We start from the raw sequence: 14,349 nt of genomic DNA, 5'->3' as shown, positions 1-14,349 counted from the left end.
TGAAAATGGGCTCCATGGTAGAAAACCCAGGAAGACTCTGATTCTAAGAGGTAGACAAAGAAAAGCTTGACTGGACTTGCCAAAATGCATGTCAGCAAGTCACAGTCCTTCTGGGCGAATATGCTTTGGACAGATTAAACAAAATTAGAGCTTTCTGGTAAATCACACCAACCCTATGTTTACAGAAGAAAAAGATGAAGCCTTCAAAGAAAAGTACACCATGCCTACCATGAAACATGGAGGAGGCTCAGTGATGTTTTGGGGTTGATTTGCTGCCTCAGGCACTGAGTGCCTTGAATCTGAGCAGGGCACAATGACATCAGAAGACTATCGAGGCATTTTGAAGTGAATCATACAGCCAAGTGTCAGAAAGCTGTGTCTTAGTCATCGGTCATCATACATCAAAATGCACCCAAGAGTGGATGAGAAGAAAACATTGGACCATTCTGAAGTAGCCTGCTATGAGTCCTGACCTGAATCCCATTGAACATCTGCGGAAAGAGCTGAAACTTGCAGTTGGGAGATGACACCCATCAAACCTGTGAGAACTGGAGCAGTTTGCTCAAGACGAGGCTGAACTACTAGTGGAGAAGTGTAGAAACCTTATTCAGAGTTACAGAAAGGACTTGACTGCAGTTATTGCCTCAAAGGCTGTGCTACAAAATATTAAGTTAAGGGTACCAGTATTTTTGGCCATTTTCACTTGTTTTATTGTATTAAATAATATGTTAAGTTGTAAATCAAAAGCAAAGTTTCAGTTTCATTCAATGTGAAATAAAAAAATGGTGGACACTATAGTTCAGTCGGTTTCAACTTAATACAGAGAAATTTTTTATTTTTTTTTTTAAAGGTGGAAGAGTACCAATATTTTCAGCCACATCTGTATGTTTCTCGCCAATAATGGTTGATATTTTGAAGGAGATCAGTGCAACAGAGATGACACATAGATCACAGTGAGTCTCTGTGTGTCTCTATCTTTACCTGCTTACAGCTGCTGGTGCCTCCATGAACAGGAACAAGAGGATACAGAAAGATGGAAGAAGGGATGAACACTCCCCGTATGCAGCTGCTTTTTGTGGCTGTTTTTCACACGCACAACTGGGTCCTATTTGTCCTGAATCACAGCTGCTTGGGGAAAAAAACAGGTTATACAGCTCCCACACCTTTTATTTACTGTGTGTACTGTGTATGTTTTAATGTGGGGTCATTGTTTCCAGGATATTGTATGCAAACTGAGAATAAGAGTCTCCTGACTACATTCATTTCTCAGGACAAATCACATTCTGCTAACTGAACACAAATCACCAACAATGCAACTTTTGGTTTGAAATATATCTTTATTCTGTGTCTTGTATCTTCTGCAAAACATATACACAGATACACTGATTGTTTTGAGAGTTAGAGGTGCTACATAACACTGGATTCGATAAGAGAGCACACAATAAAGATAAGAAAGGGTAGGTAGTTGGACAAAAAGAAAAATACGTTGTAATGGAACAGAAAAATTGCCCCTATCTGTGTGCTCCTCGGGAACAAACTGAGTCTACATTGCGAGAGCAGTCCTCTTCTTGATCACGTGCTCAATGTCGGCGTGCTCAGACGTGTCTAGTTTGATGTCGTATTTGGCCAGGATCTTCATGATGGGCCTGATCTTCAGCCACCACTGTGTCCTTGGGATGCGGTGACTGCAGCAGACAGAGGAGGTATCATTACAGACGTTCAACCATTAAACTTGTTAGTTGTAGTGCAGTATGTCATATGAAAAAATATGCATCTTACTCAAAATCTGTGTCTCCCTTCAGATCAGCAAGAGGCTGGAAGGTGAGCGCCCTCTTCCTCATGCCCAGTACGCAGGCAGAGTCTGGTGTGTTGGCGAAGATACGACCTAAAGAAGAAGTGAAACAGTTCAGTTAACACGTCATGTACGTAATGCTCTTTACTATCAACTTATAGATAGAGTACTATATTTATCCCCAAAGGGAAATTTCAGTGTTACAGCAGCTATCGCAGCAATAACAAAAAACACAGACAGGACCCAAGCTTCCTCAAGAAATAGAGTCTGCTCTGTCACTTCCTGTAGACAGCCTAAGTGTTACATTTCCAGTCCGGTCTGTTGACAAGGTGAACATCCAGGTATCTGTAGCCCTCCACCACCTCCACCTCTTCTCCCAGGATGGAAATAGTGTTTAGTGTAGTCCTGGTCCTTCTAAAATCCACAACCATCTCTTTCATCTTGGTCACATTTAAAAGGCCACAAAGATGTCCACCAGTTCCCTGTACTCAGTCTCCTGTCCACCACTGACACACCCGACAACTGCAGAGTAAGAGAGTAAGAGTGCAAAATTTCTGCAGATGACAGGACTCTGAGTTGTATTGGAAGTCTGAGGTATACACGGAGAAGAGAAAAGGCTAGAGAGTACAGGTTCCTGTAGTGCTCCTGTGTTGCTAACCACCTGCTCAGACATGCATCCCCTCAGCTCAACAAACTGTGGTCTGTCCATCAGGTAGTCAATAATCCAGGAAATTGTGGAGGCGTCTACCTGCATCTTTTGGAGCTTTTCACACAGCGGTGTAGGCTGGAACCTGTTAAAGGCACCAGGGATCTTCACAGTGCTTCCTGCTTTGTTCAGGTGAGAGTGGGCTCACTGAAGCAGGCAGATGATGGCGTCTTCAACTCTGACCCTGAGGCAGCAGGCAAACTGCAGTGGGTCTGGAGAGGTGCTCACCTGAGGTCTCAGATGGGCCAATATCCGTCTCTCGAGGATGTTTATGATGTGTGATTTTAGGGCAACAGGTCTATAGTCATTGTGGGCAGATGGAGAAGACTTCTTACCAGGCAGGATGTCTTCCAAAGCACTGGAACCTTCTCCTGGCTCAGGCTAAGGTTGAAGAGGTGCTGTAGAATCCTACATAGCTGGTCCGCGCAGACCTTCAGGACCCTGGGGCTGATACCGTCCTTGTTGTGCTGCAGTCTCTCCGGCTGCCTCTTCACCTGACTGCTGGAAACAGACAGGCGGGTGGGGGAGGCAGAGGGGGGCTCAGTGTTTCTTGATGTAGGGGGAGGTGTTGATGGGGCTTTGTTGAAGTCCATGGTGGGGGTTGGGTGGTGAGGGAAGGCACAAGTGTTATTAGTCCGTGGTCTTGATCACCTGGGAGATGGGAGGTGTGAGAGGGAAGGAGCTGTGGGGGCAGGGAGGGTGTAGGGTCTGTGTGGCTAGGAACAGGGGAGGGGGAGGAAGAGGAGGAGGAGGAGGAGGAGGGTCCTGTGCTGAACCTGTTGAAGAACAGGTTCAACTTATTGGCTTTGTCCAAACTTCCCTCAGCCTGATCCCCCTTCACCTTGAAGCCCATAATATTTTTAATTCCTGAACAAACATCCTGCATGTTGTTTTGCTGGAGGTTGCTCTGCAGCTTTTTCCTGTATGCCTCCTTTCTCTCCCTCAGCCTCACCTTCATCTCCCTCTGCACACTCCTCAGTAGTTCCCTGCCCCCATCCCCGAAGGCTCCCTTCTTCTTATTCAGCAGCTTCTTCAGGTCAATGGTCATCCAGGGCTTATTACTGGGGAAGCACCACACTGTCCTGGTGGGGATGGTGTTATCCAGACAGAAGCTGTTATACAGTCAGTCACTGAGTTCATGTCATCTCCATGCGGCTCACAGAGTTCATTCTAGGTTGCAGCTTAACAATGAGTGTGTAGGTAGAGGTGGGGGTGGGTGGTTGGTTGGTTGGTTGGGGGGTCAGTGGATCTGTATGCATCACTCATAAATCGTATAATTTATCATATAATTCTTGTTGGAAGTGGTGGAAGAAATACTCAGATCCTTTACTTACTAAGTAAAAGTAGCCATATAATAACGTAAAAATATAATATTACAAGTAAAAATGTTGTATTGAGACTTTTACTTAAGTTAAAGTACAAAAGTGTGATAAGCTCAAAGGTATCAAATATAAAAGTACTTGTTATTCAGATAAATGTTCCCTGAAGTGTTACATTATTATATTATTAGGTACCTCAAAATTGCTACTTGAGTAAATACATTTTTGCAAGGATTTATTTTGTAGTATATATAGTATTACTTATACTATATAATAATGCGGGATGATTTACATAATTCAATTAATTATAGTAATTACATATGCTTTATTTTAAATGTGTCTTTATGTTTGTGTAGATTAGGAGCTGCAGTGTTAGCAACTGTTTAGATTGGTGGAGTGATGTGCCATAAAACTTGAGCAGATGTATCACGGTCGTTGTCGGCGTGCTGTTGTCTTACTGTTGCAGTGGACATTAAAGTAGACAAGTTCGACTGAAGAAATTGTCCCTATGGTCTTACTTTACCTACGACCTCAAAGTAGTTTTAATGCAGTAACTGTGAAGTTAATACTTAACGCTAAGAATAAACAGTGTTACAGTTGCAGTCCACCTCTGGCTGTTGGTTTTCTTAAAATGTGCAGAATGAACATTTGATTTTAGGTCAACGTACCATGCCTATAGCACTCCTTGAGCTTCTCCGTCAGCCACAGAACAGACTTGGCTCCCATCTTTGTGCCAAAGTTTCTGTCAAAGGGTGTTGGAGTACCACCCTGTAGTCGATAGAGGACAGACAAGTGTAACATCAGTTACGTTGTAATGTAGAACGACAAGGACATAATCTGTTCCTTTATACTTGGAGTGGATTCTAACTTATATATTATGGTTCATATTAACACTTCAGCACACAAACAGACCTGTTGCATGTGTCCCAGAACATTCTTGCGGCAGTCAAAGATGCCTTTGCCCTCCTCTGAGTACAAGTTGAAGATGAAGTCAGTGGTGTAGTTGGCGTTAGAGTTCTCATTCCTGTTGTAGAAGGAACAGTGACAGATCATTGTACCGTTATCTGGAAGGATTTTTGTTTTGTTTAATAGGTGCAGAATGTGTTAAAAAACAGAGTGGATTATTTATAAATCATGGTCACTTTCCTAAAAAAACACTCACTTATGTTAATTAAACATTTTGAATTCTTGATTAAAAGTTTATACCTAAGCTTGTTAACTATACATTTCTAAATCAACTTTGTGTCCACCATCTGAATTTAGAGCTGTGATTAAATGTGAGCGACAACATGTGTGTTAAGTGGTATTCATCAAGACTACTAGTACTTAAACACTATACTTCAATTAAATCTGCTGCACTTCTGGGTCACACTTGAACAAAACCTACCTGAGAATCAAACCTCTCTTCACTGTTGTCTTCATCTTCTGCACAAGATGCTCGACGTTTGTCTGTAGAACAAGTGGACTGATCACACACTCAGAATACATCAGCACTCAGGGTGCAGAGACTAAAACAAACAAATGGGTAAACAGGTGCTGTTCTTCCATGATCTTCAGCTCACCTCCAGGTCTTTAATGCTGAATTTGTCCTCATAGATGTAGGCAGCATCGGCCCCAGCAGCCAGACCAGCCATGGTGGCCAAGTAGCCGCAGTATCCACCCATGGTTTCAACGATGAACACGCGACGCTTGGTTCCTGCTGCAGACTGCTTGATTCTGTCACAGGTCTGCAGAAGAAAACATAACAGGAATGTGTTTAGCTCCAGATTGTTACGTATACTGTATATGTGTGTGTATCTGCTGTGAAGGCACTGACAGAGGTGATGGTGTTGAGGGCAGTGTCAGCACCAATGCTGAAGTCGGAGCCGGGGACGTTGTTGGAGACAGTGGCGGGGATAACCACGATGGGAATGCACATCTCCTCGTATTTCTCTCTGGCCTGAACCAGCTCCAGACCTCCAACGTAGGCCTGCAGGAGATGAAGATTCATTTGTTTGTGTGCTTCTAAAAGAGGGCAATAACTGTCAAGCTTTCAATCTTAATGGTGAATTTATCATTGAGACTGACACATGACTTCTGGATTTAAAGAAGAAGAACAGCTGTCACATCTTACCTCAAATCCACCAATAATCACCAAAGCATGGATGTTGAACTTGGCAATGTTCTGGCTGATTTCCTCCAGTATTTTACCGGGCAGAGTTCTTTGGAGAACAGAGACAAATATCACAAAGTTATAATGAAATCCAAGTTTTCTTATAACAAAGCTGTACCACTGAAAAAAAAGAACAATAACTAACTCTTTACCTCTTGGTGCCCAACATTGACCCTCCTTTTCCAGTCCAGCCACTCACTGAGGTCCAGGTGATGGGCTCAACCTGCAACAAGAGAAAATGATCGATTGAAAATGTAATATATCAAATACTACAACATGTAAAACAATTGGGAAACAGTGACGAATAACACAAAGTTTGGTTTACAGTATATATTTAGAAATAAGTTCCCTTTGTGTGTCATTTTCCATTCAGTCCCAAACTGAAGGAGAGAAAGTGTCACCTGTGGGATTTGGATGAGGTTGGGAATGAAATACATTCAATATTGTACTGTCCATTTGATCATGATCTTTGGATGTCTCAAAAACTACAAAACACTACTTCAGATTTCAGTGGAAGTTTGTGGAAAGTTGGCCAAAAGATAAATGATTAGTTTTTGCAGCTACAGACTATGTGGCCATTTATAAAGCACGAAGCATCTTGAACTAAGAGATGTAAACACAAGTTTATTTTTTCCTGGATCCCTCGGTTTACAATGCCAGTTACCTGTCCATGAGCCAGACCGTCGAAGCCGTCGTGGACAGCCAACATGTTGTGACCCTGGATGAGACCCATCCTGACCGCTGAACGGACGGCTGCATTCATACCAGCACAGGGAGCACCGATGTTCATGATGGCCACATTGATGTTGCTCTGGCAAGACAGAGAGAGAAGGAGATAGTTGAAGGGTTACTTAACAAAGACATTCATTCATTTTTTTTTTATTAGGAATAATCTTTACTAATGTCTTTAGAGTCTTTTTTTAGAAAATGGATGGTTCTCACCTTAACATCTGGGGGGTTGATGTGAGCCAGCAGCTTGTATGTGTTCCAGTTGTTCTCAAAACTCCTGCACATCATAAATAAGGTTGTGTAAGTGTTGGTAATTTTTTCTTACTTTCAAAATGTTATTATGCCAATATTTCTCTAAGATATTTTATACTATGCGAGGGGCTGCTCTTCTCTCATTCTTCTTTTCATTATTTACTTTGTGCTGTATGTTTTTCTGTGTTTTATGTTCTTTTTTGTTCTGTTTTTAGTTTATCATGTATATTTTCTTTGTTCAATTCATTCAGACTATAATCTTGCACTCAGAAATGACTCAAAAAGCCAAAACTTAAAAAGTTTGATGGAATAATTAAGTTGTTTGTGGTGTCATTGTGATTACACTCCAGTACATTTAAGAGGACATTTTTCTTACTTTCCTCTGAGCTTGATAGCATCATCAAATCTGCCCTCAGCCATGGCAGCAGTCACATCTTTGGTCTGTGAAGCAAGAAGGGGGACAGAGAGTTTGAGAAGGAGAAAGACGGAGAAATCTCAGAGTTTAATATGAGCGTATATATCCTCTTAAACAAGTAGAGCAACATCCTATGAAAGTAACTAAAACCTGGTGGATTCTTGCTGGAATGAAAATATTTTGACGTACCACTTGCACACACTCCATGAGCGGCAGTCTGACTGCCTGGTTCCCGGACAGGCTGACCACACAGGCAGGAGTGTCGGGAGTGGCCTCCAGCAGCGCCATCACAGCCTCCACACCCATCCTGCTGCCCTGAACAACACACACACACACACACACACAGTCAGATCATCAAGTGTGCATGTGAGGTGAGCGACAGCTATATTTTGTGTTTTACTGAGATAGTTACCAGGATTCTGTCGAAGGCGGAAGGTGTGCCTCCTCTCTGTACATGTCCGAGGACAGTGGCGCGAGTATCAAAGCCGAGTCTGTCAGTCACCAACTGGGGACGAAGAAATCCAGCTGTTAGTTTGTTATATTGTCAGTGCAACCTGCAGTAGCACTTTACTCAACTGACACAAGAGAGCAGGACTCACCTTTTTAATGTCGTCAGATGTAATCGCTTTGCCATCTCTGGTCATTGCGCCCTCAGCTACGATGATCACATTCAGACGAGAACCTCTGGCCCTTTGCTGAAAGAAATAATGAGAAGATGTAACGTTGTGCATTCTGAATTAAACACGTCGTAGTGTTCAGAACATCTGCAAATACAGGGACGCATACGTTTGTCAGCCTCCTGCACAAGTGGTCCTCCCAGCCCTCATCTGGTGGCATCTCTGGAATGAACACCCAGTCCGCACCACAGGCCAGAGCTGTCACCAGGGCCAGGTACCTGCAGCCCGACGCACACACACACACACACACACACACACACAATTCAGGCACAAGTATACAGGTACATTTGAAACCTTTTCAGCAAATGTGTAAAACACATGTAATATTCAACCCTTTTTCTTTAATAATGTCAATAATTCATCCTTAATTTGATGTACTGTGTTTACACTATTGAAACAGCTTGTTCAGGTATGAAAAACTCATAGCAGAATCATATTAATTTGTGGTTAAGTAAGATATCATTGAGAAATAGTTCTTTTCTTGCTGTTATATAAGTCGAAAGCAGAGATGTGACAGGAAAATGAAAGAAGAGACGAGGGATGACAAGCAACAAAGATCCTCAGCTGGACTCGAACTGGCGTCATTGCAAATACATAGTCAGCATCTTAAACTGCTTCATCACAAAAAACAACAATTATGTTTATTTGATACATGTCGAGCTAAGCACTAAAGACACACTGTTGTTAAATTGGTTCACTAAAAAAAAACAAATTGAATTGAGAAAAAGTTAAAAAGATTTCCTTCATTTTGACAAAATATCAGCAGTAGGTAAATGTCATGCTACAATAGGTTATATGTTTATGTCATACACTCACATGTGTGCTTGTCAATATACAACATACACACAAATAGATATATGCAAGCTACTGACCCACAGTGTCGGCCCATTACTTCCAGGATGAACGTCCTCTGGTGGCTGTGGAGGAAAATATTTCACAAATAAGAAAGGAGGAAACTATAATGAATAAAACGGCAAAATATCCAACTACACACATTTACACATCTGAAAATTCTCTGTTTTCACTCACACAGTGGACTATATTAGCTTGTAAAACCATGAAGCAAGCATCTTCATTTTTCTTTAATTTGTCAGTGAGTCAACATCTATTTTGTCTCATAATTGCTTCATACTTCACTGCCGCTGCGACAGTATGATCTAATTTCACCCTCATGGATGAATTAAATGTATCTTAGGGAGAGTTACAGTGATGTCTGACCTCTGTGCGGTTGTGGTGATGGCGTCCACCACCTCAATGATGCGGTGTAGAGCGGAGTCGGTGCCAATGGTCATGTCAGTGCCACAGAAGTCATTGTCGATGGAGCCGACCATGCCGACGATGTTCAGATGGGAGGATTTTTTTGCCTCTTCTTCTGTAATCTTACCTGCAGAAAATGCAAAAAAACCAGTCGGTAACAACAAGAAACATATAAAGCCTATAGTAAGATTTAAAGTTGTAAAAAGTTTTGTTGATTCATGTAATTCTTTTCTTAGGTTTTTATCTCAGATGTTGACACAGGTGTTGACACAACTGTCATCATTTCATCTGAATGTCTGGATTAGTAATGCAGATTCTCCCCAAAATCAAATTTACACAACTAACTCAACATAATGAATATGGAGTATCGGGGCTCCTGAGCATCTGCTACTCTGGGACGGTTTCCTTCTTTGCCTGGTTGGTTATTCAGCCTGGTTTGGAGGAACTGTATTAGATCAGCGGTGTGTTTTATTCACCCACATATGAGTGACAACATCTCATTTTGGCTTCTTTGGAAAGTAATTGTATCTTTGTGTGCATGGTTTCTTGATTTGTTGATGTAAAAAAAATCATTTTTGTAAAACAATAATGAATACTTTACAAAATACTGTATTCTAAATCAATTACAGGATTTCAGTGAAGGATAAGAAAAGAATCTCTGAATGAAGAGAGTACAAACTGAGCTGAGGGAGATACTCAGGACTCATTGACACTCTAATCAAGTTCATCTCTTTACCATCTCGGACCAGGTCAACCAGCAGTTCGCTCCACTCAGTCCTGAATGCGTTGGCTCCAGTCAGACTGCCATCGCCTCCGATCACACACAGGTTAGTGATGCCAAGTTTCACCAAGTTGTGAGCTGCCTTCATACGACCCTCTCTGGCCCTGAAGTCCTTGCAGCGAGCGCTGCCGATGACAGTTCCTCCCTTACATGTGAAGAAAGAGGAGAAGCTGTTTTCAACACAGTTACTGACACGCCAACATATTTCTGGCTTTAAGGAAGAAGACTTTCTTAGTGCAGTGATCACTGACATTTAAACTGACATGTTTTTTCCATTACAAACATCCAGAATTACCCCTTAAATATTAATCTCTGTGGTGGGATGTGCGTCAGGGCGGCTTTACAACACTGTGGAATTAGACTCGTTAAGATGCCTTGAAGTCACATCAGGTGAAGTTGCATCATGCTGGATAAATGCGGCAGACACTTTAGAAGTGATATCCTAGAAATTTGCTGCAGCCTGTGAGTGGCCACTTAGTCGCTCACTGTCACACACTTCATGAATCTTCACGTGTCATGCCGTCTGCACTGCCAGGTCTCTTTATTTAAACAGAGATGATGGGGAGAAATGTGAGTCACGAGTTTCACAGTATTACTGCACCTCCAGTCCTTCAGTCACAGGGCAGCAGCAGCCTTTTAATATCATCACTCAAAAATCAGTTTCTCATGTTATCAGAGCTCAGGAGACGTGGAGGAAGCTGTTGACTCCAAGTGAAGAAGGATTGCTGAAGGGCGGGTTCACAATTTTTCAAGTCTGTCTTAAAACAATAGTCAGGAGCCCAAATAAACATTGAAACATGTTTGTCTTCCTGTAATTATTCCTCCTGTTCGTACTGACCATCAGAAGATCCCTTCAAATGTGCTTACAATGTAAGTGATGGAGGCCACAATCCACAGTCCTCGTCTTGAGCAAAATGTATTAAAATGTTTATCTGAAGATAATATTAGGCTCCAGCTGCCTGAATCAAATAAAATGGATATCTTTCACAGTTATAGTCTTTTTAGGTTAAAATTCCCTCTTTGTGTCTCGATGGACAGTGTTTTCCTGTTCAGCTGCAGTGGAAGTACAGTAACAAGAAGAGGGACTTTGGCACTAAAAAGAAGAATTATGAAGGCATCTTCTAATGGTCAGTGTGAACAGGAGGGATGATTATAGCAAGAAAAACATGTGTCAATGTTCATTTAAACATCTGAATATTGTTTTAGGACACACTTGAACAATTGTGAACCTATCCTTTAAAGTTTAAAGGATTTGCTCATCCAAATTACAAAAAATATGTCTTCTCAGGCAGATAATTCATCTTCTATGTGGACAGGTTTGTAGACATCCGTCTTTGAGATTTCTGCTGTGGTGAGATGAATGGAATTGTTTGTGCTGCTCACAGCAATAAAAAAAAAAAAAAGACATTTCCAAAGTTCAACAAAAAGGTGTCCCCCCATCACAAGACCAAGAGTCCACATCCACACTGAGCAGCTGCTCCATGAGTCATATTTAGGCATAATGGTGACTGAAAAGTGTCCCTGTTACTTTAGATGATCCACAGACCTTTCTGTCAAATGCCAAAATGCCAAAGAAATAGTCCCCATGAAAATAGTTGACAGTGTTGTTGTTGACCTTTTAAACTGTAATCTTTCAATGTTGTGACAACCATAAACAAAATTCCTCTCACCTCCGCTTGTTTATCTCAAAACCTGAACAAATCACAGCAACACCAAACTTTATATGGCTAGACGCAAAACTAAATGAAAAAGTAGGGTGAACCGACCCTTTAATGGCACAAATAAACAACTCTATTCTGTCCCATGTGAACATTCATGCATATTTTAGCAAAAAGTGTCTCTTGCTGGTGGATTTAATTATGTGTATCTGCGTGTGTGTTTATTTGGCAGCACGACACTCACCAGCTGCAGCATCATGGAGACACTCTCCCATGTGGCGGGTTGGATGTTTGCTCCTCCATCCACCAGGCCCTGGTAGCCCTGCAGCACACAGTAACATTATTAATACTGCTGCTACTACAAATAACTGCACTGCAACAAAATACAATTTATTTTCTTTCAAGACTTTCATAATGTATTAATGTCTTATAGTCTTGTGAGTCTCTGTTTTGTATTTATTTGTAATATCATGGACGTGTGCAGCTCATACCTCATGAACAAAGTAGACTTTGGCTCCGGTGTAGAGACCAACTCTGACTGTGGCTCTCACAGCAGCGTTCATACCTGAGACACACACACACATATTTATTATGATTGAGGTCTGATTTACTCACATCATAAGACAATGTCAGGTGTTATTTTAATTTACCTGTCAGAAACCAGCTAAGGATTTATTTGATCCATTTGACCTTTAAATGACTTGACCTTCTTGTACATTGGCAACAGATGAGACAAAAATAGGCACAGGGAAAGCTGAGTTTATGGTTCTGTATGTCTTGAGTACAGTCTCTCCCTTGGATGTGCGGTACACTAAAGCCCACAGTGTGAGGCTGTGTTGTGGCAGGCTGGCATGCTGCAGCTCTTGTTTCACCAAACAGCAGCTGTGAATGGGGGCGTTTCTCTCCTCCATACCAGAAAAAGGTCACAGCCGCTAAAATTAGCTCCAAAGACGTGAAATAAGGGAACGCACGAGGAAGGACAAGAGGGTACATAAAGCTGCCACACAAAGGGTTAGAGTCAGATTTGGACTCAGTGAATAAAGATTGCACAGAAATAGGAGATGAATATGAGACATCATCCAGTTGAACTTCAACTGGAGTTGAAGCTTAATGCTTAAATTTGAGGTTTAATTAAGGAAAAGGCAATCTGTATGGATGATAGCTTAAAAAACTCATAAAACATAAAATTTGATTTTAAATCTAAATCTGCTACACAATTATAGCCAACAGTGATAGTTTATAGGCTTTATAATTTGTAAAGACATGCAAAGACTTTGTGGATACATAAACATTAGTGGTACTGTAAGTCCAAGATGTAATCTTACTCTCCTTATTACACTGACATCAAGTACGACTTACAGCCAAACATCCATCAATCTGAGACAGCTGGCCTTCACCCGAGCCACCATGACATCTTGGAAAAATGCCTTTCAGTGCTGTGGTTCTTTAACTTACTAAAGATGTCATGCAATCACAGCTTTAATATGATACTTTATTGGCCTCCGTAAAATAGAGGCTGCATCTGTTGGGATTCGGTGTTTTGCTCAGAGGCACATCAGCGGGGAAGATGCTGTCCGACAGATTGTCCCCTCGTTGTTCTTTTTTTTTAAAAAAGTTGAAAATAAATCTGTGATTGAAATAGCCGCCTCCCTCCGGATATCATCCCCCGCTTACCTTGGGCGTCTCCACCTGACGTCAGCACGGCGATGGAGCGTCCCAGCCCCATCTTTGTGGGGTCCCTGGTTGGGTGGAGATCCTTGGACATGTTTCCAGAGGAGCGGGGCAGACAGGTGTCTACAACAAAGGGGGGGAAAAAAGGAGAAAAAAAACGGAGCAAGGCTGCTCTTTCCTCACTCTCTGCTTCTCAGGGGAGGGACGAGCAGAGGCGCAGGCTTTATAGACTACTGTCCCTAACCCGGTCCCGAGCCCCCTCCCACCGACACCCTCCACCACTCTCTCACTCACATAAGTCTACTAAATATACATCAGGGCCTGTAACCACCTGCAGTGGACAGTTACAAACACAATGAGAATGATCAGAAACATTTATACTCATCAACATTTTCTAATTAACACATAAAAAACAACAAAATAATGAAAAGGATTTTGAAGGAAAATTAACACATTTTAGTGGATTTTGTCACCTTTACACATGAAATGAGACCTAAAGGGAACAGCTGTAACTCAAATGCTCCTAAAATTAAGAATCCTGTTCAAACAATGTGCCAATGAACAAATTTGAAAATGTATTAATTAATATGTGACATAAAAACACAGTCACAGCTTGATTTGAATGTTTTTTCTTCCTTTCATATTGTAAATTTAATACCTTTAGTGTTCTTTAGTTTGTCACTCAACAGATTTGTTTTTTGGGAACTTGTCGTTATGTTTGACATTTAACAGTGTAAATGTTAACTGTTTTTTCAGAGTCGAGCTGACTCAGCAGCAGGGTATATTTCACATGTGTAGTATCAGTACTGTCTTCTCGCTGAACAGGATACAGTGTCACATGATCGAACACGACGCAGCTTGTTACATGTTTCCAGAAAAAGGCTTGAACTCTACATCTGGCCCAAAGCCAACCTAGGGAATGTAAAGCAGTATGGCATAT

General features: G+C 41.6%; 1 protein-coding gene across 1 annotated transcript; it reads right to left on the bottom strand.

Annotated features, from left to right (window-relative positions):
* Nucleotides 1-1,317: 1,317 nt before the first annotated feature.
* Nucleotides 1,318-13,622, bottom strand: pfkma (phosphofructokinase, muscle a). Its single transcript, XM_044352236.1, has 22 exons — nt 13,413-13,622; nt 12,230-12,303; nt 11,983-12,060; nt 10,036-10,225; nt 9,261-9,426; nt 8,915-8,959; nt 8,152-8,260; nt 7,965-8,060; nt 7,778-7,870; nt 7,555-7,680; nt 7,327-7,391; nt 6,912-6,975; nt 6,634-6,780; nt 6,122-6,192; nt 5,931-6,018; nt 5,634-5,786; nt 5,380-5,544; nt 5,205-5,266; nt 4,730-4,841; nt 4,486-4,585; nt 1,780-1,885; nt 1,318-1,685 (listed from the first exon to the last, which is right to left on the bottom strand). The coding sequence occupies exons 1-22, from the start codon at nt 13,501-13,503 to the stop codon at nt 1,544-1,546; spliced, it is 2,343 nt and encodes a 780-aa protein (XP_044208171.1). The 5' UTR covers nt 13,504-13,622; the 3' UTR covers nt 1,318-1,543.
* Between the last annotated feature and the right edge of the window lie 727 nt (nt 13,623-14,349).

Source organism: Thunnus albacares, chromosome 5 (genome assembly GCF_914725855.1).
Source record: "Thunnus albacares chromosome 5, fThuAlb1.1, whole genome shotgun sequence".
In the NCBI taxonomy this organism is placed as follows: Eukaryota; Metazoa; Chordata; class Actinopteri; order Scombriformes; family Scombridae; genus Thunnus; species Thunnus albacares.
Note: the sequence above shows the minus strand (reverse complement) of the source record. Positions and strands in the feature narration are given on the sequence as shown.